At 42.9% G+C, this 26,858-nt stretch overlaps 1 protein-coding gene across 6 annotated transcripts; it reads left to right on the top strand.

Annotated features, from left to right (window-relative positions):
• The first annotated feature begins 839 nt into the window (after nt 1-839).
• On the top strand, nt 840-26,461 carry C12H21orf91 (chromosome 12 C21orf91 homolog). Of its 6 annotated transcripts, none has more exons than XM_034515023.2 (5): nt 840-1,173; nt 1,569-1,702; nt 23,256-23,771; nt 24,776-24,838; nt 26,136-26,461. In XM_034515023.2, the coding sequence occupies exons 2-5, from the start codon at nt 1,576-1,578 to the stop codon at nt 26,300-26,302; spliced, it is 873 nt and encodes a 290-aa protein (XP_034370914.1). In that variant the 5' UTR covers nt 840-1,173; nt 1,569-1,575; the 3' UTR covers nt 26,303-26,461. The 6 variants fall into 6 exon arrangements, with proteins under 6 accessions (XP_034370914.1, XP_034370912.1, XP_034370913.1 ...); XM_034515021.2 differs by having other exon boundaries at nt 848-1,114; XM_034515022.2 differs by having other exon boundaries at nt 861-1,249.
• Nucleotides 26,462-26,858: the final 397 nt, after the last annotated feature.

Here is a 26,858-nt window from a genome sequence, read left to right as displayed (position 1 = left end):
ACCACACTTCGGTAGTCTGGGCACAGATGACTTTTCTGAGGTGTTGATTAGTGGTTTTACCCCTGCAGCTTTGAGTTCAAGCTCCAGTTTTTGTTTCTAAGAAACTGCGATAAAGGGTTAGTCACCACTAAGCTGCAAGACGAGAGCTGAGTTTCCTGTTTCTCTTCTGTGGGCTGTTGAGAAAGACTACTATAGCGAACGTAACTGAAAGTATTGCGTAGACTTGTGGCCTAGGCAAGACTCAAGGAGTCAAGCAGATGATGAAAGTATATTTACATACTAAAAAAAAAGTTTAAGAAAAGGGTGGGCTTAAAACCAAGAGGCGGAGCCTCGGGAATGCTGTCCCTGGATGTGCTTGGGGATGTACCACATCGTGGGGAGGGCCGCCCCCATCAAGACGTAATCAGAAGGAAAAGATGCTCTGCTTCTAGAATTATACCTAAATCGGGATACCTGAATATAATATCAACTTTTATCTTACTCAGGAAGTCAACCAACGTGAAACTGGAGTTCAAAAATAGTACGTGGTTCAGGTTCCTAGTTTCGAAACAATCCACTCCCCACGCGTGTGTATGTGCGCCTTTCTCACCCCCACCCCAACCCCCGCCAGCATTCGCGTGGGCCCACTCCTGTAACCCGCGAGTGGCTGGAGTTTGCAGGGGCTGGAGGGAGGCGGGCCGGACGGGTCCATGTGCGCCACGCGGAGGGGCGCGAGATGCTCGCCGCGGAGGCCGGGGTGGGAGGTGCGCTGGTGGGGGGTGGGGGGGGCGAGGCGAGCGCGGGCGGGCGGGCGGAGGGCGGCTGCAGTCCTCGCGGCCGGGTGGCCACGTGGGACCCCCGGGGCTGTGGGCTGGACCCGCGGCTCTCCCCGTGGGCGGTTCGGGGTGGCGCAGGCGGCCGGGGCGGGGCGGAGCGCGATGCCGTCTGCGCCGCGGCGGCGGCGGAAACAATAGTGCGGATCGTGGCGCGCGGAGCCGGACGGTAAAGATCCTTCTCTGAGCCGCTCTGGTGCGCAGGACCGGTGCCGGGACAGACGGACGGACGGACAGACGAGACACATCCCACGCCGTGCCGACTGCCCACAACCCTCGAGTGGCGCCCCTGGGACCCTCTGGTCCGTGGCTGCGGGGTCTCCGACGTGAGCCGACCTTTCCCGGGTGTCCCCGTCCCCACGTGCGTCTTGCCGCAGAGGAGCCGAGTAACCGAGTTAGCGGAACGCCTCCAGGCGCTCGCCCAGAAGTTGGCAAAGGCGCGTCCCATCGGCTCCTTCTGGCCACCGGGACCGACCCGAAGTTGGTTGACAGACCCGGTGTCTGCCCGCGCGACCCGGGCGGCGGGTATCTCCTGTGGGCAGCCTTTTTTTTATCCCTGTGCTTTATCCGCAGTAAAACTGTGGTACTGTAACTCCAAGCATGGCGATGCTTGCCTGAGGAGGCTGTTGCAAACGCCTCCTTTTCCTTTTTTTTTTTTTTTTTTTCTTTTTCTTTTTCTTTTTTCCTTTTGTCGGTACTGCAGGCCATAAGCAAGTTCTTGCGGTTGTGTAACTTGCCTTTTCTCTTTCCTCATAGGGGCACTATGAACGAAGAGGAGCAGTTTGTAAACATTGACTTGACTGATGACAACATTTGCAGTGTTTGTAAACTGGGAACAGACAAAGACACACTCTCCTTCTGCCACATTTGCTTTGAGCTAAATCTCGAGGGTAAGGATACTGCGGTTTTAACTGCATGCCCTGTTGTACTTTTGCTTGAAGGTAACTTTTGCTTGAAATTGCTTGAAAGCCTAGAGCTTGTGCTAAGTGAGGATCTGCTAAGGTTTTTCTGGAAATGAAGCCAGAGTTAACATAGTTATGAATCGAGGAAAATCTTTGTCTTTAAAACACATAGTTAAACTCATTTTCACTAATTTGAAATGAAGTGCAGGTATTGTCTGGTAAACATTAAATTTTTAGCCTCTCTGTCCCTCCCCTCCCCTCCCCTCCCCTCCCCTCCCCTCCCCTCCCCTCCCCTCCCCTCCCCTCCCCTCCCCTCCCCTCCCCTCCCCTCCCCTCCCCTCCCCTCCCCTCCCCTCCTATTTAAGAATCAACATGACCGTTTACATGGGCAGATGTAATCTTTTTTTTGGTGGTGGTGGTGGGTTTTTTTGTTTGTTTGTTTTTGTTTTTTCTTTGAGACAGGGTTTCTCTGTGTAGTCCTGACTGCCCTGGAACTCACTCTGTAGACCAGGCTGGCCTCGACTCAGAAATCTGCCTGCCTCTGCCTCCCAAGTGCCGGGATTAAAGTCCTGCGCCACCACAGCCAGATGGCTGTAATCTTATTCCTTTAGGCACAAACTCTTAGTCTCTATTTTCCCATCATGTGATGAATTTTAATCAACTTTTAATGTTTCTAAGTTCTTTATGTAAAATTTTAAATAACTTCCTTTACTTTTAGTAATCTTTAGAAAACCAAAAGGACTTTTCAGTTTTCTTGATGCCAGCCAGTGTCATTGTGAGAATGTGTAAAAGAAACTCTTTGGAAATTAAACCTTTTGCTGAAGGTTGGGTTGAGTACACAGATAACTGGGTCCTAGATACTAGTCTCTTGTTTCCAGGAAACATGGGATGTAACCTTACTGTTCACATTGTCACAGTGAAACCCCAAATCTTTTTAGGTATCTATGAATCACACTGAAGAGAAATCTTAAAATTCCCCCCAAAATAAAATTTGCTTGTAACTTGAATTTTGAGGTTCTAATGTGTTGGTGGAAAAAAAAGACCTTATTAGAAACTGGACATTTTGAAATACTTAGATGCTTGAGGACTTGGTTTCAAAACAACATTTCATTTGGTCTTTAAAGATTTTCATGATCTTTTTTTTTCCTGTTAAGAGGTACGAAATATTGTTATTGCTAAACACACTCACTCCCGTACTGTGATCATAGACTTTGACATTCCTGTTAGAACTTGTTACTCAGAAATGTTGTAGCTTTCAAATGGTGTGTCTTGGAGCATCATGGGATTTCTGTGGGTTACATAGTATGACTGTTAGTTTGGCTTTAGTAAATGTAGCGATTCCGGCTAGTTTTAGAAGCCTGACTTCCAAGTGTGAGTTTTGTGTGGAGTTTATGTTAACGTTCTCCATGCCACAGTGAGAGGGCACACTTCTGCTCTTTGGAAACACAGTTTTCCCTGTGTGTTCTGACACCTCCTGGAGGTTTACATTTTAGAAGGGCAAAGACATCAGAAATGATCAACTGCAGCCTCTTGTGTTTCTCTGTGAAAGAAGACTGAGGTCTGGCGGGTAGGCTGCTCCAGGTTGCTGGAGTGGTGACAGCAAGCTGTTGTTATGTGCCAGGCAAATGTCTGCTGGGAGCACATCTGTGCCAAGCATGGCCCTAAGCATCTTACTGGATTATCTTCATTCAAAATAGCTCTGGGATGCCTGCTATTATGACTCATTTGAATGTGATGGGGACCTAAGAAGTGCACTATGAAGGCACATCGCTAGTAATTGATAGTCCTGGGCCTCGAAGCTCGACCATCTAGTTCTTGTGGATGTGACCTCAATCCTATCGAACTCCTGCCAGTAGGTAGTTAATTGTGGGATCGATGCTGGAAATCCCTCCTCCTGAATCCTAATTGGTTTTCCGTTCAGCCAGCTTTCCCTAATCGGTGCTTCCTGATAAGTAAATCATCATGCCAGATATGAAATTTTACTGCAGAGACCTCAGTTTTCATAATTGTTTTCCTAGCCCTTCTGAAGATGCCTTTTAACTAACTGTGAGCATTGAACTCTTGACATGTAAACATGATCCCAGTCCTGTCTTTGAAGCAATGGTTGTCATTGGTCTAAAAGACAAAAATGGTTCTCAATCTGGATTAGAACTGTTTCATCCTGTGTGTGTGTTAAAGGTGGAGCTTAAAAGCCTTCTTGGTTTGTCTGGAGTACCAGTTCCTTGCTCACAAATGTATTTCCATTGTTACTGCACTGATGAGCTATTTGTTATATATAACCGTTTGTTTAGTTTAATATTGTCATACTGCTGTGGGAAGATGGGGAGAGATTTCCACCAGTGTCAGTTTTTATATCCATACCCACCCAGGTCTTGTTAAAAACTTAAAAATCAGTGGAGGGCTAGCAAGACGGCTTAATGCAGGGAAAGACACGATGTCAAGCCTCAGGAGCTGAGTTTAATTCCTGGATCTCGCACGGTGGAAGGGAAGAACCAGCTCCCTCAATTCATCCTCTGACCTCCGTGTGTGAGTTGTGGCACATACCACACACACACACACACACACACACACACACACCACACCTGCACATTCCACGTGTTTTTTAAATCAGTGGGAGAAAACGAAGATAGGGTATATCCTTCACCTTTGTTAGTGACTTGAACTCATGTAGTTTTCTTCAATAACTGGTTTGTAAGAGGGACATTTGAATAGGACATTTACAGGTTTAGTATAGTTTTGTCTAGAGTGTGGTGGTGTTGCTGTTAACTAAGAAACTTGAAATTTTCTCTCAAGCATTTTTCCCTTTTATTTTTTATTTTTTCCTGCAAAGAGCCCAAGTGAAAAGAAATGAATGTCTCGAGGACCATGGCAGTTGGGCTAGGTTTTACACATTTGAAATAAAACGCCATTTTATACACTTTAGATTGTTTACATGAAATGAGCACTGACCTAATAATGAGCCTCTTGTTTCAGAGCCATGTGTGTGCTTGTGTTTCTGCAACAAAGACAAAGGGTGAAAGGGCATTGACCTCACACAGGCCGAGCTTACTGGAGGCACTCTGTCTTCTGGGCCTCCTTTGAGTTGTCTTTTTCCTGTGGTTTCACAGTATTTCAAAGGAAAGTGGGTACTGACTAACTCTCGTGTTTCCAAAGCACGGTCCTGTTCTTCAGAAAACCTGACCATGTTATTTCAAGGGCTTCAGTCATTAAGGGTTCCCAGGGGTGACTTTCGTAGCCCGTAACTCCCCATCAGGATAATTGATGTACTTATAAGATGAGAGAGGTGTGCAAGCAGAGGGCTAGGCCCTGATCTAGTAGTCCTGAGGCACTCTGAGATTTTGCCCAGTGTTAGTGATCAAGTGCGTACACTTACAGGCATCTAGTTTATTATGAAGGATTCTCTAACCTACTTAATAAACAGATCCCCTCTAGCCTGTAAACCGAAGCCAGGTCTTAGCGACTTGCAGTGAAACAACCGTAATGTAATGTCCAAAAGGCAGTAACAATCCTGGGAGTGGATCCCCAAGTGCAGGAACTACTCTGCTTCCCAGATAAGTAACTTAAGCTTTCCTTCTTACAGTGATAGATACAACTGTTAGATAACTGAACCAGTTCTGTTGCCATCTAAGCTGGCTTTGCTAGCTGAGGAGTAAGCATGTGTCTGGCTTCTCTGTGCAGTCTCTCATTTGTTCTCCCTAAGTTCTTGTTCTTTCATGGAAACAGAAGTAAATTTTGTTCCTGAATCTTTCTAGCAAGAAAAAAAAAATCTGTATTTTCTCTTAGTAAAGCATAGGTGAGCCCAGTGTCTGCCTTTACTGTTCATCCATCCTGGTTTTTTGTTTGTTTGTTTGTTTGTTTGTTTTTTATGATAACTTTGTTCATCACTGATTGGTGTGAAACCCTTGCTTCCACTTGAAAGCCAGAAATGGCTGTTTATTGTTGAAGGTCTTCTGTTCTTCATCTGTACCCTGCTCTGAATGCCAGTGTCTTTCTGCTCAAGCAGACACATCCACTGCTTGGGCTGAGGAAGCAACAAACTTCATCTGACTGCAGCATCTTTCTCTTGGTACCATTCCATAGCGGCAACACCGTGTACTAGGGTTAACTAAAAACAGGGTCTGGAGAGATGGCTCAGCCGTTAAGAGCACTTGCTGCTTGCTGGTTTAGTTATCTACCAGGTGTTCACTAGAGGAAAGAAGGCTTAAGTTACTTAACTGGAAAGCCAGAGACTGCAGAGTTTTGCTTGCCTACACTCACAAGATGGCTCACAACCATCTCCAATTCTGGAGGACCCGGTGCCGTGTTCTGGCTTCTGTGGGTACCAGGCACATACACAGGGTACATACATACTTGCAGGCAAATGCCCATACACATAAAATCAAAATAAATAAATGTTTACAAGATAAGCTTAAATGCCATTTTTACTTTATCTAAGTGTAAAGCCTATTGCTGTTTCTGTATTTTCAAGTGATCTTTCCCTCTTAACATTATAGTTAACTTTTTCTTTTAAATTCCCCCCCCCCAAAAAAATGGCCTCAGAAGTGGCTGATGGTCTCAGTGGCTGACCATCTCTGAAGAGATACCCAGGGAAAGGGGAGCCATTAGTCTCTCCTGAACAGAGGCAGAGAGAAACCAGGGAATCGTCCCAAGCTTAAAATATACCACCAAATTACTTAGGTTTAATTTCATTTGTTCTTACCCAATAATAAGTTTCTGGGGCACTCCTCCTTGGGAGTTGGATTAATTACAATGTTTTATGGACTAAGCTAGCCCCCCCCCCAAAAAAAAAAAGTTGAAAATCCTTACAGCTTTTTGACAAGACCACTTTAAGCCTGGCTACATGCTGGTCTTCACAGTGCAACCATTATTCAACGAACTTTCAGTTCAGCCCCAAGGCCAGAAGAGTCATCTGAGCACTAATCGATCTCAACCAAAATGGAAACAGTTTTGCCTTCAGTGTGAGGAAACCTTTACTATTGGGGGGGGGAGGGGGGAGTATTCATATGGCCCATTTTACTAGTTGCCTCCTCAGTAGACACTGCACCTTTGTAAAACATCAATCTTATGGGGAGCAGCAACTCTTAAACATAATGAAGTAACTTCAGGAATCTGCTTGGTGGAACTAAGGGAAAGCCCTTTCTCTTGTATTCTGGAATAAGTAAATAATGGCTGAAGTAACCTTAGCCTCCCTGACTTGTGACAGAAACTCCGTGTCAAGCAAAGGGAAACAAAAGAAAGAGAAGCTTGGGTCTTTCTACCCAAGGAGTAGAGCTATCAAGCCCAGACTCCCCAACTCAGCTTCTGTTTTGAGCATGTGTTCGTACACGTTGGGTTACACGTATGGGCAGGTGCAGGCTAAGGCTTGAGGCCAGGGCCTTACCTCACTCACTCTCTACCTTATTTTTTGGAGACAGAGCCTTTCACTGAATGTCAATTTCCCTGAAGCTATTTTTATGTGGAGCTCACTGAGAAGCCGCACTGACTGGCCAGTGAGACGTGGGGCTCTCATGTCTGCCTCTCTGGTGAGGACCATGCCACCAAGCCTAGCTTTTACAATAGGGTTCAAACATTTCTCATGCTTACGTGGCAAGGACTTTACTGACAGAGCCTTGTCCCTCACCCCCAGGTTCTTTTTATACAACAAATACCCAGTCTTCGTAGTTCAGGAAACTGTTACATATGCCCAAACCAAATCCCCCAAAAATACACCATCATGACCAACATTTGTGGGTGATCCAAACTTTAAAACTTAACCTAGACTTTCTAACTGAGACTAGAAAGTTAAAGAGAACAGTTTATGTAACTAAAATAGGCTACTGTAACTGGGTCAGGGGTAAGAATTTGAACCTAGCTCCGCCCACATGGGGTTCAGTTCAGACAAGCCTTTATCGTGCGCTTTTCTAATTGCAGCTGCTTTTCTTTGAAAACATTCTATAATTTCAGCCCAGGGCCCGTGATAGTGATGCCCACTTTCCACTCTCATCTCTAATGAGGTTCTGCTAACAAAACCATTTCAAAAGTACATAGTGATACACAGTCCGGACCCGGACCAACCGACGGGAATCCCCACTGCCGTGAGATGAGCAGGTTCCTCATCTGCACTGTGCCCTCGGTTTGTGGAGAAGTTCACGCTCCTCTACATGGGCAACAGGAAATGAGTAACACTTCCTCTCACTCAGTGATAAACGACAGGGGGCGGGGAGGGGGGGGGAAAGTGTGGAAATTGGAAACCCTTTAACGTTATGAACTGATTCTCAAGTGGAGTCTAGCAGTTGTAGCAAACGTAGATTTCTCCCATCTTAGCCCAGCAGAAATAATTTTATCCTCATCTGTGTGTGACAAAATGAAGGGACCCAAGTGAGTGGAGTTGTCCTCCAGTCACATAGACAGTAAAGGACACACAGGAGCTCACACCCAGGTAGGTCTCTGAGGCCAGTGCTGATACAGCTGCAGCCACTGGGTAAAGGATGCTTCTTTGACTTTCTTATACTTGCATTGCTTTAACTGTAGATCAAACCTTCTGGTAGTAGCACCACAGGGCAGTGGCACCCTCTCTCTGGAAGTGACATTCTTTCTATAGCAGTGCCACCTTCCCTGTAATAGAAACATCCTTTCTGTAAAAGTGACTGGCACTCCTTATTGTCACTCCACATCTGGTTTTCCCATTGTCTCTAATTGGTCCTACAGGCTGCTTCCCACTGTGTTGTATTTGTTTTGTTCGATAAAATTATATTGGCACGTTTTGCCCTAGCCTGTGGTCTAGCCTCACCCCTGGTCTTGCATGACCTTGTACATGCTAATATCTAGCAGATTGTCTTCTACTTCTCTCTCCCCTCAAATTATCTATATTTGCAGCTAATTTTAAACGTTTTCACTTATATAATCAGAGCACCTGAGACTGCGTGTCTGAAGTAAATTATTCTACGCCATATGTCATTTTTGGACTGGAATCCTCCCTCCAGTCTGCTGTTGGAGATGAAGCATGGAGAGGGTAAAGATTCATACACCTTGGGGAATAATGCAGGAGGGTGTCTCCACAAAATGACAGCTGTCAAAGTCCTTTAAAAAGTTAAATTTCTCATCTGGGCTTTCCGGCTCGTTCAGGTAATTTCTGAACACAGTAGTCTGAGGAGGGGAGATTGTGGTGTGTCTAAGACCACAGCTTAAGACACAGATTTATACCCTGTCTCTCAGAAACAAAAGAGTTCCCTCAGATGAGCAGACTGTTTGCCACGCCTCCCTTCTGTTTTATTCTTTGCTCTTGTTTTGGGACAGGATTTTGCTATATAGGTTTGCCAGGCCTGCCTGGCCTTGAACACACAGAATTCTACCTGCCTCTGCGGGGAATTGCTGGTGGTACATTTGTCTCCTGTACCATTTCCTTTTCCTGTGTGGTTCTATAAAGACCACTGAATGTTCAGCCATCACAGAAGGACTAGCAGAACAGTGATTGAGTATTTAATTGGTGAATTAACATGGACGAGTGCTAAGGACCAGCCTCAGCTTGGAGAGGGGTTTTGAGGAAGGGATGTCTGGGAGCAGTAAAACAAAGGACTCGAAGTCAAATTGTGGGTCCAAACTGGCGGCCTCTGTTCTGCTGGAGACAGTTTTCCTGCCTGTTTTCTCTCTGATCTGCTGGAGACAAATTCTCTAGACATTGCTCTCTTTCTGTTCTAAAAAAAAAAAAAAATCTCTGGATAGATCATCTCTTACAGATCATAAACCCAGTCTTTTTATTTTACATATCGATCCAATCATTTACTCCAGGTTTCACTTTGATTGTCCTATGAATCAGCATCCCGTGACCCCAGACCCTTAATCCTTAGGAGACATCAAGCACACATTTTCTTTTAACATTGCAAAAGGATTCAGAGATCTGCCTGCCTCTGTTAACCACAGACAGTAAGCTAGCTGGGTGGGAGCCTGTCCTGAAATTACCATTTCTACCATACCTGGTCTGTCCCAGGCTGACCTTGAACTCAGGAATCCAATCCACCTGCATTTGTATCTGCCTATCTTTGTATCTTTCTGACATGCTGGCTCATAGTGTAGTTGCCTGTTTCTTTAGATCTGTGAAGCCCCTTAGACAATTCATATCACATCCTTATATTTTTGCATAGTTGAGAAATTATGTATTTTTGAACACATGTTTTTAGAGTCCTTTTCCACAGCCCTTAAGGGCTGTCCCAGCATTTACCATTTTTTTGCTAAAACATTAGCCACACCTTAGCCTCCTGGACTCATGCTGTCTCGGATTATCATGGGCATCATTAATGTTAACAGGGAGGACATTCCTTGAAGGACCGTGAAAATATGTACATTATTATACAAACAAGCCCTTAGCCCACACCTGCTGGCTCTGTTCCAGGGACAGGAACCATGTGATTCTATCCCCATGGAGCCCATACCAGACTCAGGTGAAGAACTTTAAAGAATTGCCTTTACGATTTTTCTTCTAAACTGACCCACAAGGAAACTTTGGTCTATTTACCAAATTACATAAGGTCTTTCTAGAATCTACTCACAGCTGTGAGTCTTACTAATATAACCAAAGAGCTTTATCTTCCCTTCAGAATAACAGCACGGTGCAGCTAGCACTAACAGTTGTGTCTGGTTATTTTAGTTAACTAACAATATAAAAACAATGTTTGAGCAGGCTGTCTTGGAATGCTTTTCTAGGTTCCTTTGACACAGGTAAGCACTACTTCAGGATGCAGCAGCCACCAAGTGGGCATTCACTGTGCAGATAGTCTTGACTGCTTTAAAAATCTGTGATCAAAGCAAGTACGTGAACCATGCAACCCAGAGCACTCTGTTAATAATAATATTGTAATTATCAACAACGTGAGTGCATAAAAATTACTTTTCTAGCGTAAAATCATGTTTGATTTATCCCAGTAGCCAGGAGTGAAATGTGCAACGAGCCATACAAAAACATTGAATCCAAATTGAAAGTACTCAACACTTAGAATTATTTCCCGCAGCAGATACAGGTGTCACGGTTGAAGTCATGAAGAACTTTTCCCAGATCGTTGATAAAAGTCAACCACCGAGGATTAAAAGGCAATCTCTATATTACACGCACAGGATCATGGCCTGTGAAGAAAATGAGGACAGGAAATGAAGAGTTAGGGCTGAAACGGAGTCGGAGCACTGCTCTCTGCCTGCTGAAGCAGGTGATGGCTCTCTTCTTTTGCAAAGGCAAGTCAGCTGCGACCCGGAAGCTGGTTTATCACTTCCGCTTCCGCTGCTCTTCTCTCTTGCTGCTCCTCTGTCAGGGCTTTACTCATGGGTTTTCCTTCAGAAACCATTTATTTCCTCTCCTCTTGCTGACTGCTACACCCACTCTGAGGCGCCTCCCTCAGTACAACCGGTCAGTGAGCCCGCCCTTGCCATTTCTTCCGGGTCAAGCTCTTAGCTCCCGGATGTAGCATAGTAGGCATTACATGACTAGCTATTTTTTTGTTTTAGTTAATTCGGAGAAGTTTGTAGAGAGTATTCTTAGCATACCTCACTTCCCACCCCCCGCCCCTCGTTAATTTTTTTTAAGTGTTGGAACTAAACCTAGGACTAGACCTGTGCCTGGCCAGTGTTCTGTCGTTGAACTGTATCCCACCCCTTGTTTTGAGTTTTTTGGATTTTTGTTTTTTTCAGGCGAGGCCTCACTAATTTGCCAGGCAGGCCTTGAACATGCAATCCTCCTAAGGCAGTCTGTCTGTCACATAGATGGGGTATATACCCTGTACTATGGAGCACAGGATTATAGGAGCCTTCTTTTCTTTTTTTTTTTTTTTTCTTTTTCTTTTCTTTTCTTTCTTTCTTTTTTTTGTTGTTGTTGTTATTCTATTTATTTAAATTTCAAATAGTGTCTCTTCCCTGTTTCCCCTCCACAATCCCACCATGCCATCCCCTCCACTTTGCCTCTATGAGGGTGCACCCCCACCACACATCCATTCCTGCCACACTGCTCTAGCATCCCCCTACTCAGGAGTATGGAGCCTCCACAGGACCAAGGGCCTCCTATTGATGCCAGCCAGATAAGTCCATCCTCTGCTACATGTGTGGCTGGAGCCATGGGTCCCTTCATGTGTATAGTCTCTGGTTGGTGGTCTAGTCCCTGGAAGCTTTGGGGGTCTGGTTGGTTGATGTTGTTCTTCCTCTGGGGTTGCAAACCCCTTCAGCTTCTAGAAGCCGCCTTAATGGCTCACCCCTGCCTCTCATTCCTCCTCCAACGAAATTCTAGACTCCATTCCCTTCTTCCTGTCTTAGTTTTATTTATGCCTTTGGTTAACTCGTACCCTGTGTCCTAAATACCATATATCTCTCCTCCTTGAATGTAATTGCTGAGCCCTTGAAGTATGTGTGAAATGAGAAAAAATGATGAATTAAGATGGGAGAGAACCGTGCTAGGGCCAAGAAGAAATGATGGCTCTGTGTGGGAGTTAACATAGGAGAGTGTAGTATGTGATGAAGAGTTAGTATTGTGGTTTGGACTGAAGGAGTCCGTTTCCTCCTAGGCATTGCTGTTACAGGTTACTGGGCCCCTTTTCCATTAAGACCGTAGCTTCGTGTTCTGTGGATGTTGAAGGTTGAAGAGCTGAGGAGTTGACCGTTCTGTCACAGGCTTTTCACCGCTGCATCTGACCCCCTCTTCCTGCAGCAGGGCCAGGTGTGTCTGCCGAAAGCAGCAGACAGTGTACACCTTGTTCAGTTAGCAACTTTTCCCTCATGCCCCTTTTATTTCTTGGTTCTCCATCAAAGATTAGCAGGTAAATAAAACTCTGTTTTGGTTATGATTTTACTTTTGGGGGGACTTGGGTCGCCTGTAATTCCCTTGAGGTTAAATGTCCGGCTAGATGCATTGTTAGCAGAGGAAGACTTCATAAAAGTTTTTAATATAATCTGCTTTGAGAATGTGTCTGTTACTTCCAGTGTCTTCGTCTTTCTTGTTTTACTGAGTTGATTGAACCGAAGCCCAGTTTGTCTAGAACTGAGGAACACTGGTGTTCATTTTCAGACTAAACTGTATGTCTTTTCAGAAATTTCCATGGTGTTTTGCATTTTTTCCTACTGAAAATATAAGCGGCTTTGCATTTCTCAAACAAACTAGTCAAAATACAGAAAGCAAAAGGAGTAGAGGGGTTCATAACCATTCAACATGTTTACTAATCTCAGTGTTTCTACTGCTGAATTTTCTGGGGCGAAGGCGTGTGGAGAAGGGAATTGTATTTATAAAAGGAACTTCAGTGCCCATGCCATTACCATCCAGAGTTTTCATTCACCACATTAGGAGTGTTCTCTGTCAGTCGGTAACTCTTTAACCCATCAGCGTTTTTTTAAAGGGCCAGTATCGCCTTGAGAACTGCTTTCTTAGTTTCCAGTGCTGAAACACTGTGACACAACTCTTTCACTTGCCTGCTTTAAATTCCTGTTGTGATGCAGCTTAAATTTCTAGGAGAAGATGTAGGCACCGAAGGTAGGATTCTCTATCTCGTGCTTTAATGTCTTCCCTGCTAAATTGATACCATGCACTCTGTCATTTAAAAACCTGTTCTTGTTCCGGTGTGCAAATGGTTTCCCTTTGTTTCCTAACCTGCTCGTTTAGCTCAGAGTTGATTTTTTTTTTTTACCCTAGAATTATGATGAGGTCGTTATGACAGATGACTTAAAAATGGTTATTCTACCCGAGATAAAAAAAAAATATGTCAGTAGGTCGCTGCTGCAACATTAATAGGCTCCTGTGTTCATCCCCATTGAGAAATGTTATAAATAGAAATATTTATATGACTGTGTGTTGTGGATACCCCCAGCCTTGTATTTTGATGCTAATTCCCCTTTCCTGTGAAGGGCTGCAGAGGAGGTGTGAGTCATTACCCAGGTGATTTCTAGTGAACCTTCTACCCATCTTAATTTGTAAAATAAAGGCTGGAGCCAGTGATTGGACAGAGGAAGGGGAGGTGGAGAAATAAAGGTTGGTAGATGAGAGCAGAGGGAAGACTTGAGGAAGACAGTGGAGGAGGAAGATGACGAATGAGAGGACAACTGGGAAGCAGGAGGTACAAGGACAGACGCAGGGTCTGGAAAATCCTCAAGTTATAAGGGTCTCATAGCTGGGGAACAGAGTAGTGTAGGGGTATCTGACCAATCTGGGCTTACAGAATATATTCAAATTTACTGAGTTGTGTTTTCATTGACTGGTTATATTTGGGTAGGAGACTTTAAGATCTCCCACTACAACTGCAAGCAAAGAAAGGGGATGCTGAATTGTCTGCTGCCGACATGTTACATCTGTGTGGTTCAGGTTGGTCTGAAACAAGGGTTTCGCTTTAGTTGTTGACAGCAAAATTGAAGGATGTTACAGAACACACACACACACACACACACAAATCCGCTTACCTGGAACATGAGGGTCTGTGGTTCAAACGTAAGCAAAAATACGGAGTTCTAGAACTGATGTTTCATAGTAGTAGTAGTCTGGGGTCACTTCATCTCTCTTACCTGGAAGAAAATCAGTTTCTCAGTCCAGACCTTGCCTGGGGAAACAGAGACTGAAGAGATGAACCACAGTTCATCTTGGTTTCTTGTGGCAGAAATTTCTCTGTCCAATCTGTTTGCAGCCGGAGGCCTGTGATTGGACAGGGATAAGGGTGGCGGAGACGGGAGAAACGCAAGAGGGGGAGGAGAGCAGAAGATGAAAGCTGATTTTAACCAGCGTGGCTTTAACCAGCCTTAGGCAGAGAAGATAGGAAAAGGTTAGGATATTTGGGATATACTGTCTAATCTGTGTTGGCATCTTACCATTATTAATTGACTTTGAAATTATTGTATGGGCATCCTAAGATTTGAGTATTTGCTGATATATAAATCTGTTTTGTTAACTATTTCCTTTAGAGTTTTTTTTTAACTGGGTTACTGGAAGGTGGGACCATCGACAACAGGAAGGGGAGTCAGGGGAGGTTATGGCTGTGAAGGAACTAAAGGCTCCAGGGACAGAGACAGAGGCAGCGGAACCATGCTGCACATAAGTGGTGCTGCCAGGACTGCGGGAACATGGCAGGAGCCAGCCAGACGCCTTCGTTTCTGATATCTCCCACTACAGTTTCTGTCTTAGCTAGGGTTTTACTGCTGTGAACAGACACCATGACCAAGGCAACAGTTAGAAGAACAACATTTAATTGGGGCTGGCTTACAGGTTCAGAGGGTCAGTCCATTATCATCAAGGTGGGAACATAGCAGCATCCAGGCAGGTATGGTGCAGGAGGAGCTGAGAGTTCTACGTCTTCATCTTCAGGCCCCTAAGAGAAGACTGACTTCCAGGCACTAGGAGTAGGATGTTAAAGCCCACACGCACAGTGACACACCTACTCCAACAAGGCTACACATCCTAACAGTGCTGTTTCCTAGGCCGAGCATATTCAGACCATCACAGTTTCAGGTCTACTTCTGGGTCTGGCTGGCTTGTCCCCTTTCCTGTGGTTGCAACTATGAAAGCGTATCTCAGACTGTCTTCAAATAGCATTCATCTTTATAACTTTACCATTGCGTCACTGTCAATCTTCCTGAAAGTTACTGTCCCTGTATGCCACGTCAGTGGGTGATTAAAACTGCCAAGTCTGTTGTACCCGTAGCTATGCTCTGTGGCTTTATGACTTAATTTTGTTTTATATGATAACCTCACATACAACAATAGCATAAATGGTAAAACAATGAATTAAATGTACTCAGTGGAAAACTTGAATATGGAGGATTAAAAAAAACTGAATTGTTGCCTTAAAACTTTATACGATGTAATTTTATTTAATTGTGCCCCTTTAAATTATCTGAATTTGGTGTGTTTTAATGTTCTTGAAAAGCCGCCCTAGTTTTTTTTTTATTCTGTGTGGTTTCCAACTTGGTGTCCTCCCTTACAGTGAGGCTTTCAAAGAAATGGCGGTGGCTTCCATCCACGTTCTTTAAGTCCCTTTTCTTAATCAGTTGCCTGTACAGGAGCTGTCCCAGCCAAGTCAGCACTCTGATCAGCGTGGTTAAATTTCAATAAATGAAAATGAAATCAAATTCAGAGTTGAGTGCCCAGGTCACACTAACCTCATTTCTAATATTAAATATCGATGCGGCTGGTGGTATTTAATAGCTTAGATGGGACATAACCAGCATCACAGAAAGTTCTGTTGGATATTACAGGTTTTAAAAAAAAAGTATCCAAATTAGAGAGTAGAATCGAATGTGGAAATTTTTTTGTACTCTTTTAGTAATAAACAGTTGCTATGTAGGTGTGTTTTCTAAACTTCCCAACTGTTAAAACGAAAAAGAAGAATTCACTGGGAGAGAGGAATTTTTTTTGTTGTTGTTGTTTGATTTGGTTTCAGAATCGTTGCACACTGTCAATACATGAACCCACTTCTGCTTCAGCTTCTCTGATACTTGATGTTGCAGTTTGTATTTTAACATGACTTCTCTGAACTCTTGGCCAGCTGAGTTTCTTCCTCATAGTTCATTTATTGAAGCCAGCTGATTTGATTATCAGCTTAATCCTCTTAGCACGAAAAAACCTGAGCCTGGCATAGCCAGCCCTGAGCTGAAATCTGCTCCCTCATAAGACCACCTGTTGTATGTCTCTCCTAAGTTGGTGGTTCTCAAATACACAGGACAGTTGCTGAGCCTGTCTGCGTGCTGACTCACCGTGATCACCAATAATTCCATCTGCTACCCAGTGCAGAGTACCTTGCTTTCAAATATCAAGACCTTGAACACAGCAGGCTTTATTTAGTTAGTCATTTAAGTGACACTTGAGTTAGCTAAACATCTGAGAGGTCAAAGAAGAGGGTGCTCCTTTGTCACGCTATTCTGCAGGCACTGTGAACAACTGCTAAAGCTTTCTAAGAGTCCTGTGCTATGGAATTTAGGAAGGACCTATTCAGATCCAGGCCTGCCTTCTCTCCTTTAGTTCCAGGAGATACAGGATAGACAACCTGAACACGCCTCCGCTTTCGGCAGTGCTCAGCAACAGCAAAATGGTAATAAAATGGTAATATCTTTTTGAACCATAGCTTACCCAGTGCTTGCTCAACGAATGCATGGTAATATAGTCAAACTGGGTGTGCCAAACATTGTTCTAAGCAGTCTGTCCAAACAAATACAGCTACAGTTGTAACATACGTTCAAGTGACGTCACCTGGCTGGAGAGCCTTTGAGGTCACACAGATATATGTGAATCCAGTCAGGCACTGGTATGGACTGTTTTGATCTGAAGAACTTGTTCTCTGTTCTCATGAAGTTGCCTGCCTTCTATATAAGCCGGTGGCTGAGAGACCTGATTTAACAACAGCAATCAAGAATTATATGGGAGTGTAGTGGTTTTTCCTCTTTTAAGATATCTGAAGACCAAACAAAATGTGTGTGGTATGGGACCCTGTGAGTGCACCACCTCTACAGACAGGGCTTCTCTTGTGTTTCATTCATCAAAAATAGTAATCTGCTCCTCAAAAACAAAGAGGTGGACTTTGATTTATTTTAATCTTTTCCATTGCAACTGTATGCACATGCAATCATTTTTATAATCAGCAGTTGCTTAAACAAGCATGGTATTATTTAACATGTACAAGTATTTCTCTCTTAGCAACCAAGGTGAATTTATCAAAACAAATCACTCTGAAGCCTGGAAATTATCTAAGCTGGACACAATATGAACCTCCATTTAAAAAAAAAAAAAATGGAAGCAATACTACTGACTATGTGAATTACTGTACAAATGATTGTTTTATTTAAAGGTGATATGCTTATTATTACTGAATATTAATAAACTCTCTCATCTAAGTACGGGGGTGGGGGGAGGTCCACAGTTCTGCTAATAGGAAACCCCACAAAATTAAATCAGGATCTGGTTGATAAGTAAATGTACACAAGGTAGACAGATAATGTGATTGAAGAATACATGAAGTAAAACTGTGTGGCATGTGCCGGGACAGTCAAAACCAGGCATGGATGGATGGATGGATGGATGGATGGATGGATGGTCGGGCGGGTGGGCGGACGTACAACTCATTAAGAGTTTTGGCAGTTATGGCTTGTCAAAAAATGACTTTTGGAGTATCATCTCTGTTAGAAGCATTGTATTCCCACAGTAAGCAGATTAAATAAAAGCCCAGGAATACTCTTTTAAGATTTTAAGATCAACAGTGGCAGTTTTCACATTTGTTCACAAATGTTCGCATTTGAGTAGTTTTGGGCCCTCTGGGCTTTAATATAGGCAATTTTATTTTAAAGGGAGAATCAGAGAATGGAATTACGACGACAGCCTGCCAGATGGATTATCAGGAGAGTTTTCAGAACACAGAAGAAAGGTTTTAAGTAAAAGTTGTGTGTTGTGGTTTGTTTTCTGTTGCTTTGTCAAGGTTGGCAGCTGAAGCTATGACAGCCCATTCCTTGCCAGCTTTGACACAGCACTTTAAACTATAACCTTTCCTTTCTTGTTTGCCCCCAAGATCTTATGTTAATATCATGTTATAGAGCATAGTACAGCCTTAAAAGTCCTATAGGTTTTTTAAAAGAATTCCCATCACTTAAAAGTTCTCTTTCTCTCTAAGAGTACAATCTCTTAAGTTTGGGCTCCTGAAAAATCCAAAGCCAGTTAAATACTTTATTATTCCAAGAAGGAAAAACAAGGCCATAAAACTTTAAGTGAAAACCAAAGTCCAGCAGTGTCATTCCAAAATCTGGTAGCTCAGTGCCTGACATCTGGGACTTGATCGTGACCTTGGCACCAAAGGTCTTTGACAGCTCCACTTCTCTGACTGCATCCACAGTGTCCAACTGCATCCACAGTGTGTTTATCTTGGAGGCTCAGGACAGCTCCATTCCATGCTATTTTAAATTTTAACATTGAGTGGCTGTCCTTGGGAAATGTCCTCTAATCCTGGCATCTCTAATACTCTGAGGTCTCCACCTCACCAGCGGCCTCAGTGGCCTTTCAAAATGACATGCCTCCGGTTCTCTCCATTACGTCTTCAATCCTGACATTTCTCATAAGAGAAATGATTACGTCTCCGATGCTCTCATTTGAAATAGTAAATTGGGAAAAACATAATCACTTAAGAAGTTTATATAAGATGGCAGGCATATTGCTATTACATTGAGACCTTTTTTTATATTACAAATTAATTCTATAAGGTAGTCATGGTATTGTTTTACTTTTCAGTTTTAAATGGGATAATTAATGTATGTTTACAAACATTTTTTAATTGAATTTTAAAATTGAATGGTGTTAAATTTTTAATATAATTTGACCTAAACTGTTAAAGGATTAGGTGTCCCTAATTAAGTGGTAGTTTCTGTGAATCAGCCCTTGTTGTGCACTTATGTAGATTACTATTTAAAATATATAATGAAGTAAACCTTATGATTTTCTTGGCAGACTGATAGCACAGGAATCTGTGTATTAGTGCCATTCACCACTTCCTTAGACTGTCAGCTGTCAGCCCTCTGGACTTAATTATAGGAATGACTTCACTGAAAGATGCCCTCAATTATCCTCTTAGTAAGCTCCCCAGCCCTCCCAGTACCCTTTAAGTAAGATGGGTAAGACCACAGTGAAGTAATCTATATGTGACAACTGGTAAAATAAGGGTTCCATGGTTATCATTGTTGCTGCGGTGTTTTAAATACTCTCTTAACTTTTTCTGCATTTAACTGCTTTTTATGGAGTACAGACACTAAGACCCTGGATGCCTATGAGTAAGCTAGATAATTGGTCCCTTTCTACATAAAACTTACCTGGCAAGAAATAAAAGCCAGCGAAGAGGCAGTTGTAAAATCATGTGTAATAAGCTAACCTAGGTGTGTTGGTTAGAGAAAGCTTCTTAGAGGAATTGAGGACTAGCCACATATGCATAATACCCAGGCTTGCAATGGGTGAAGCAGTGTTTAAGATGCTTAGGGATGAAGAGGAGGAGGAGGAAACCCCTTTAAGATGAGCAGCAGAACATCCGAACCCTGGGACAGGAGCAGCTGCTCTAGTTTCTTTCCTGAGCAGTCTGGAGTCTCCACTCTCCCAGAGTGAGTGGGGTTCGAATGGAAGCAGTGGAGTTTCATTTCAACATAATGAATTCTGGGAGCCTACAGGACCATCTATGAGCAAAAGTTGTAGGTTACACAAAGCATGTATCAGGCTGTGGGGCTGATGGGCTAGCCGGCATGGGATTTGGGGCACACTGATCAAGTCCTGGTATTGGCGAGCATTAAACATTTATTCCTTACTTGATACCACTGAAACACAAATTTTCCATTATCTTATTATTACTCACGAGACTTTCAAGTTCGATTAACAAAACTCCAACTCGAGCTTTTGAGCGTAGGAGAGAGTAAGGAATATAACTTTTCATGGTCCTTGAAATATGTTTTGTTGGGTTTTGTTTTTTAAACCTCACGCCTCAGTATGTTTTCTGACTCTATTTTCATGCAAATTTAGACAGAATCATTCTGGCAGGCATTTGTATAAAGCTCTGTGGACATGATTTACCTTCAGTGTAGAGGGAACACTGTTTGACTTTAATACTATATCTTGAATTATAAAAAATAAATGGCTATTTTGAAATACACTCTGAATTTGAAAAATGCATCCTATATTTCAAAAAGCTTCAAAAACAAAAAAAAAAAACCCCGGGAACTATAAAAAGGGAGTCAAAAAAATTCCCATTATTTTTAGTGTGTCATGAATACCTGTGAGTTAAATTTATACCAGCTAATGTATTTATGCTGTATGAGTAATAATTGTGTGGGATTCATTTTTTTCTAGAAGATAAAATTACCTTGATAAGTTTTAATAAGTATAAAATTGAACTGCAGAAAGTATAGACATTTTGATTTTCCTACAAAATAAATGAAACAGCTCATTACATTTGTAAGGCATACACACACACACACACACACACACACACACACACTCTAATTCTGGTTTATATCCCCCAAGTCAGAATGGAACTAGTAGTGAAGTCCCGTAGACCGTCACTCAGACTTACAGGATGTTGCCATTGTTCTTGGTTACCCTCAAAGCCTTGATGGTAAGACCCCATTGCTAAAGACGGCACATACTTGAGTCGTAACATCAGTCTGGCACCAACCGGGATGCTTCATCCCAACTGGCTATCATCCTAGTACTGGAAGATACTATGTATGCGACCGGAACAGAAAAGTATTAAATACTCTTATCCAGCAGTGAGTAACAGCTGCTCTGGCAAAATAATGCCCACTGTTACAACAGCAACAGTCTTAAGAGAGTAACCAATCTTTTCCGCTTTGCTTTAAGACAAAACTCATGCCTGGTACCAAAGCTCGGACACTGGGCTAAGAACCTGTGACTGGGTAAATCGTAGACCTGTGGCTGCTAGATTTCTAGGTCCTAGAGGAGAGGCTTCTACTATTCTCTAAATGAACAGAGTATTAGGCTGCCTTTCTACCTATATTACTTATCTCTCTACCTATAGATCAGTAATCTGTCAGCCCTCATCAGAGAAGTTTATTTTTGCAATGGATGTCTATTAGCCCAGAGACCCAAAACGTGTCAGAATACAGAGAGTAAGAGACTGAGGGCATCTCAGTCCTGAGTGGGACATCCACATCACCCATCAGTGATCGCTTCAGAAGATGGGGTGCCCATAGTAAAGTGGTGGTTTTTCCCTTTGCATTGTATGTTTGTTTTTGTTTGGGACATGAAGTTCTACACATGAACTCAGAGCAGTTATGATAGTATGCACAAGATTAAACCCATGTCCAGCTGGCCAGGAGATGGAAGAGGGTGTCATGATACTTTTTTCACAGTTGAAGAACTATTAGCAACTGCTGGCAGAGGCCATTTTCTTCACATAAAGAAAGGCCATGCCCATGCACTTACTGGAAGTATTAAGTGGGCATGATGGGAGTTTAAAATAAAAGTTGGGGAAGAATAGTAGAATTGTGGGGGAGGGGTGGGGGAGGGATTGGAAACAAGGGACTAGGTCATGAGTGTGAATTTGATAATATACTTTCTATAAGGAATATGATTAGCATATATCCTCCATTTGGTTTTCCTTTTTTTAAAAAAAAACTTTTTATTGGTTTTATTGTAAATTTCCTATCATGTACCCAATTCCACTCATCCCCTGTTCCCCTTGCCCGCACCTTCTACCCTTGCAACCTCCCTGCCAACAGAGAAAAAAAAATGTGGTTGTGGATGCTCTTCGTATGCTCTTGGGTCTTCACTTCTTTGCTTGCAAATATTCTTCGCATTGAGTTGTTGGTCTGTTACAAGGCCTCTGACTTCTGTACACCATCAGTATTCTAACATCATCGGGACTCTCAGAGAAGCTGGTGTTGCCCTGTGTCATGGAGATTGTGTCGTTTTGAATCTGTGGGACTCCACAGACTCCAGCCAATTGTTGATGGGGTGGATATGGGGGTAGGTCAATTCAAAGCCCCGGATTCGGACCTGAGCATTATCTGAGCAGGTTGTTCCACCAGCAGCTCCATATGGGACCATGCCACTAGGAAGAGCTCTCCTGCCCTGCCCTGGGCTGGCCCATCCAATGCCACCGCCAGCAAGGGGCAGAGGAAGCTCACCAATATCAGGGCCAGCTCTACCTTGTTCTCCTGGCAGGGTGCAGGACCTGCTCTCCAGAGTGTTGCAGCCAGTGAGGAACATGGCCAGTTGTAGGGCCAGCTCTGCAGCCTGGATTAACCTATGTTACCGGGGAAACACATGTTTGAGGTGTTGAGGTGTATATAATTGTGTTCACATGTGTGCAGATTCCTAAGTGAATTGTGTGGAAGCGAGAGGCTGATATTCAGTATTTCCTGAGATCTCTCTCTCTGTTTACTAAGGCTAGGTCTCCTGAGGAGCCCAGAGCTCACTGTGTGCTCTGGGAGCCTGAACTCGAGCCCTTACACTTGCGTAGTGAGTGCGTCCACTGAAGCATCTCCCCGACCGAGCCTTGAGCATTTTTGTCACTGAACGTTCTAAAAGAAAGCTTTGTAAATATGTACTTCATGAGGACTAATGATTGCTGGGAACCATGGTGTGTGTTTTTATATTGCATATATTCAGATGTCACTCGACTAAGACTCAACTTGAATCATTACAATTTTCGAAAGTCTTTTCTAGTCACACAAACAATGCTGTTGAGTTGGGGGTGTGTCTCAGTCAAGTGTGGGGACCTGATTCCAATCCTCCCTTGAATGCATTCATAGGTGTTGGGGGTGGAGGGCATGAACCAGACCAACTCTCCACTGAATTCCAAGTTCAGTAGGACTCTGTCTCAAGAAGTGGAGATGGAGAACGATCCAAGAGAGACACACTTGGTTGAACTTGGCCCTCTACGCTTACACATAGTAGTCATTTGAATATGAAGCTAAATGGAAGCACAGATTAGGCTACATTTAGTATTTATTGGCTTTGAATTTGCAAATTAAATCTAGCAAGAATTCACTAAGATTCTTTTGTATTTAAGCTAATGTTTTTTAAAAAATAAATGAACTTTTTTTTTGAGTTTTCATTGTCTTCTTGTCGTTTTAGGAGTACCAAAGTCTAGTCTTTTACACACCAAATCATTGAGAGGCCATAAAGACTGCTTTGAAAAATACCATTTAATAGCAAACCAGGATTGTTCTCGTTCCAAGCTATCCAAAAGTACTTACGAAGGAGTTAAAACCATCCTGAGTAAGAAGATAAACTGGATTGTGCAGTATGCCCAAAATAAAAATCTGGATTTGGATTCCGAGTGTTCCAAAACTTCCCAGCATCACCTGTTTAATTTCAGGCATAAGCCAGAGAAGAAATTACTCCCACAGTTTGACTCTCAGGTGCCAAAGTACTCAGCAAAAGGGTTAACCGGCAACGCAGGCAGCATCTCAAGCTATACGCAAAGAATCCTGGAGCACAGGGAGGATACAGACTTTGGGCTTGGTATATTGGAAGATGCAGATGCATTGTGGACTCACAGTCGCAACCAGGCACAGAAAACAGAAGAGACAAGTTCTGGTCCAAAGGGGGATGTCCAGACCCAGAATCCACGTTACAGCCGAGAAGAACGTGAGTAGTGTGTGAGGAATAAAGGTGAAGTGTATGTGGTTTGACCTTTTATGGGGGAGGGTTGGGTGGTTGTTGGTTGGTTTTGTTTTTCCTCTGTGTGTGTGTGTGTGTGTGTGTGTGTGTGTGTGTGTGTGTGTGTGTGTGTAGAATTACAATTAGGATTACAGATTTGGTGAATATAATATTTTAAGTGACAGCTTGACCTCAACAGAAGTGAGATAGATAATCTTAAAATGTTCTTTGGATGGTTCTTGAATATATATTATTACACACCATATTTCATTACCACCAGCACCTATCTTGCCCTTATAAGTGACCAAATGGAATGGAATCGGCAGGGTTTCTTCTGTATGTAACTGGAACTGTCCGCCAGTATTGTTGCTGACCCCTTATGTGACTAAATTGGCCAGGGTGGTCAATTTAAAAACAGACATCCGACCATTTGCTAAAGCCTAAAAGGTAACATGGGCATTTGTTTTAAATTTTAAAATGACTTCTTTTGTCTGCACCTTTTCTACAAAATCTCACTAAAGGGGTTTTAGTTGGCTTAAATGAAATTATTTTAGATCCAGAAGGAACCTCGACTGCGTCTTTAGACAGGTTCTTGATTCTTCATGTAATGGTTGTTTTGCTAGATAGACATGCACAGGACGTTAAAGCCCCATGTCATGACTTAATTAATGCCTAACAAAAGTCAGTGTGAATGGCAGGGACTAGTACTTCAGGAAACGGAAGTAAGAGAGACTAGGATCCAAAGGGGTCCACTACGTGCCTTTTTTTTTTTTTTTCAACCTTTGTTTCCTGTGGAGGATGGAGGTGTTACAGCAGTGATGTGTTTCCTATGAGGGTTTTGTGGTGAGAATCCGCTACACTTTAAGAACCAACGAAGGATACCTGGGGTTTGGTTGAATGCTGAAGTGGGGAATTAACTGGCCGTTCTTTACCTAAGAAGCTCCCAGGCTGCTTGGGTGTGTGGTAACAGTTACTGTGTTTTCATGTTTCAGTGAACTCGATGACTCTCGGTGAAATAGTACAACTGAGTACAAAGCTCCAACAGCAAATCCAGGGTAAAGACTCAGTCTCAATGCTTGTTATGTGTAAAGATGTGGACACCGACTCTCCCCTGTGATTGGACACTGTTAGCGTCTGCAGCGTTTAAATTGGGGAATTAGACATTGAGACCTGTCGAGGTTTGTGAGGCAAACAGCCAAGGGTAGATTGCTTGGTGGCCTTGAGGAAAAGTGATCTAAAGTAGAATCGAGACTGCAGCTAACCGCTGCCTTTGGCCACCGTTGACTTCATCAAGGGCCACTCACGGCACCGGGCACTCTGGGTATACACGACCTGGCAGTTCCTTAAGGCAGCTGTACTAGCCCTGGTTATCTATATAAACTATGAACCATTTGAAACCCATCAAAAGTAGTGAGATAAGTGTAGCGACCACTTCCCGTGGTCATCTGCTGCAATTGTTACTAAAACAGCTATTTTTCCTTATCCCCTCTTTCTATTTCTGTGGGCTCACCTCTGCATGCCTGCATGGATTATTTTTGAGATCCCTGACAATATATATTGTTTTGTCCATAAAGATGTCAGGATTTTCTTTAAAAAAAAAAAAAAAAAAAAAAAAAAAAAAAAAAAATGCATTTATTGTCATTTCTTTCAGCTTTCTTCCATTTAAGTGACCTTTAAGTCGCTTACAGAAATTACGCATTCAGTCAGTAGCAGACTCAAGTGCAAAACTTTAAGCACACAGCCTCTGAAGATCATTAAAAATTGTGCTCATAATCCCAGTTCACACTCACTGAAGGCTTATTCTATGCTCTTCACAAATAGGAATTTAGTCAACTCTGACAGTGTTTCTATGAGACGTTTGCCTCTATTACCGATCTTACCCGTAAGAGAAAGTTCAAGTCCAAGGTCTGGGTTACCTGTCTGAAGCAGGCACATACCTAGCAGTAGGAGCCAGGGTTTTGAAAATCCAGGTAATCTGTTCCAAGTCTCTGAGGGGTTTCTAGACCTGGATATTTATGAACATTTATGTCATAGGTCAGTATGTCTTGATTGAACCTATTTGTAGGTTATAGGGGAGAGAGGTGACTCATGTAGTGACCACTCTTTCTGTGTTGTATACATTCCTAACTTGCGCCTGGTGCAGAACACTGGGCATCGCAGTTTGCTATATGAAAGGTGATCAGATGATCAACACCGATAGGCTCAGAAGGAAAACAGCTATTTTCCTTGGTATCCAATTTGTTTCTTATTCAAATTTACTCAGTGCGTTGTACCTGTATTCGTTTAAGATTGAGTCGTAAGCGCTAGCTCTCTGCACACTAAAAACGAAACTTGCTTTTTAAATTCTCACAGAAGTTTTTGAAGAGTTAACACACCAGGTGCAAGAAAAAGACTCTCTGTCGTCAGAGCTCCATGTCCGTCACGTGGCCATCGAGCAGCTCCTCAAGAACTGTTCCAAGTTACCATGCCTCCAAGTGGGACGGACAGGAGCGAGGCCACACCTACCCATGAACAACTGAACTGAACTGAACGCCGCTGGGCTCTGTCCTCTGTTGCTCTGCTAAGCCTGTGTACCTAGAAAACATTGGAAAAAAGTTATGCTCCATTTTTATGGTTGTTACACTTGGAAAACATAAGATAATATTCATTATCTTTATCTAATAAAGCAGATCACTCTAGTCCAGGGTTAATCATTTGGCTTCATTTGGGGACTTTTTCTTATAATTACTAAACGCCCCTCCCTTAAACATACTGTTACAGTGTTTTTATTGACCAATTTTTATTGTAACTCAGCAGTCAAAACAATAGAAACCCAATAAGGTCCTATGTTAGGCTAAACTACTAGAGATAATTTTTAAGAGGGAAATAGAATTCATAATATCACCTTATTTATGAGCACTATTTTAATATAAAATTTTATATATAAGATTGCTATTTTGGGTATTTTTTTTTCATTGTCTTTATAAGTCTGTATTTGAATGGCCATGTGTATTTGCACTTCGTCGTGTGAATATGTCCACCTCTGTGGAGATCACTGCATTTTGGCGATACAGTGTTTTTATAACTGTTGTCTTT

Source organism: Arvicanthis niloticus, chromosome 12 (genome assembly GCF_011762505.2).
Source record: "Arvicanthis niloticus isolate mArvNil1 chromosome 12, mArvNil1.pat.X, whole genome shotgun sequence".
NCBI lineage: Eukaryota > Metazoa > Chordata > Mammalia > Rodentia > Muridae > Arvicanthis > Arvicanthis niloticus.
This window is presented reverse-complemented; position numbering and strand designations above follow the sequence as displayed.

What these genes read in the sequence shown, in the direction of transcription:
- C12H21orf91 (XM_034515023.2), top strand. Translation starts at nt 1,576, where the DNA reads ATGAACGAAGAGGAGCAGTTTGTAAACATTGACTTGACTGATGACAAC. An exon ending in CTTTGAGCTAAATCTCGAGG is followed by an intron (nt 1,703 to 23,255) that starts GTAAGGATACTG and finishes TTGTCGTTTTAG; the next exon opens with GAGTACCAAAGTCTAGTCTT. An exon ending in ACGTTACAGCCGAGAAGAAC is followed by an intron (nt 23,772 to 24,775) that starts GTGAGTAGTGTG and finishes TTCATGTTTCAG; the next exon opens with TGAACTCGATGACTCTCGGT.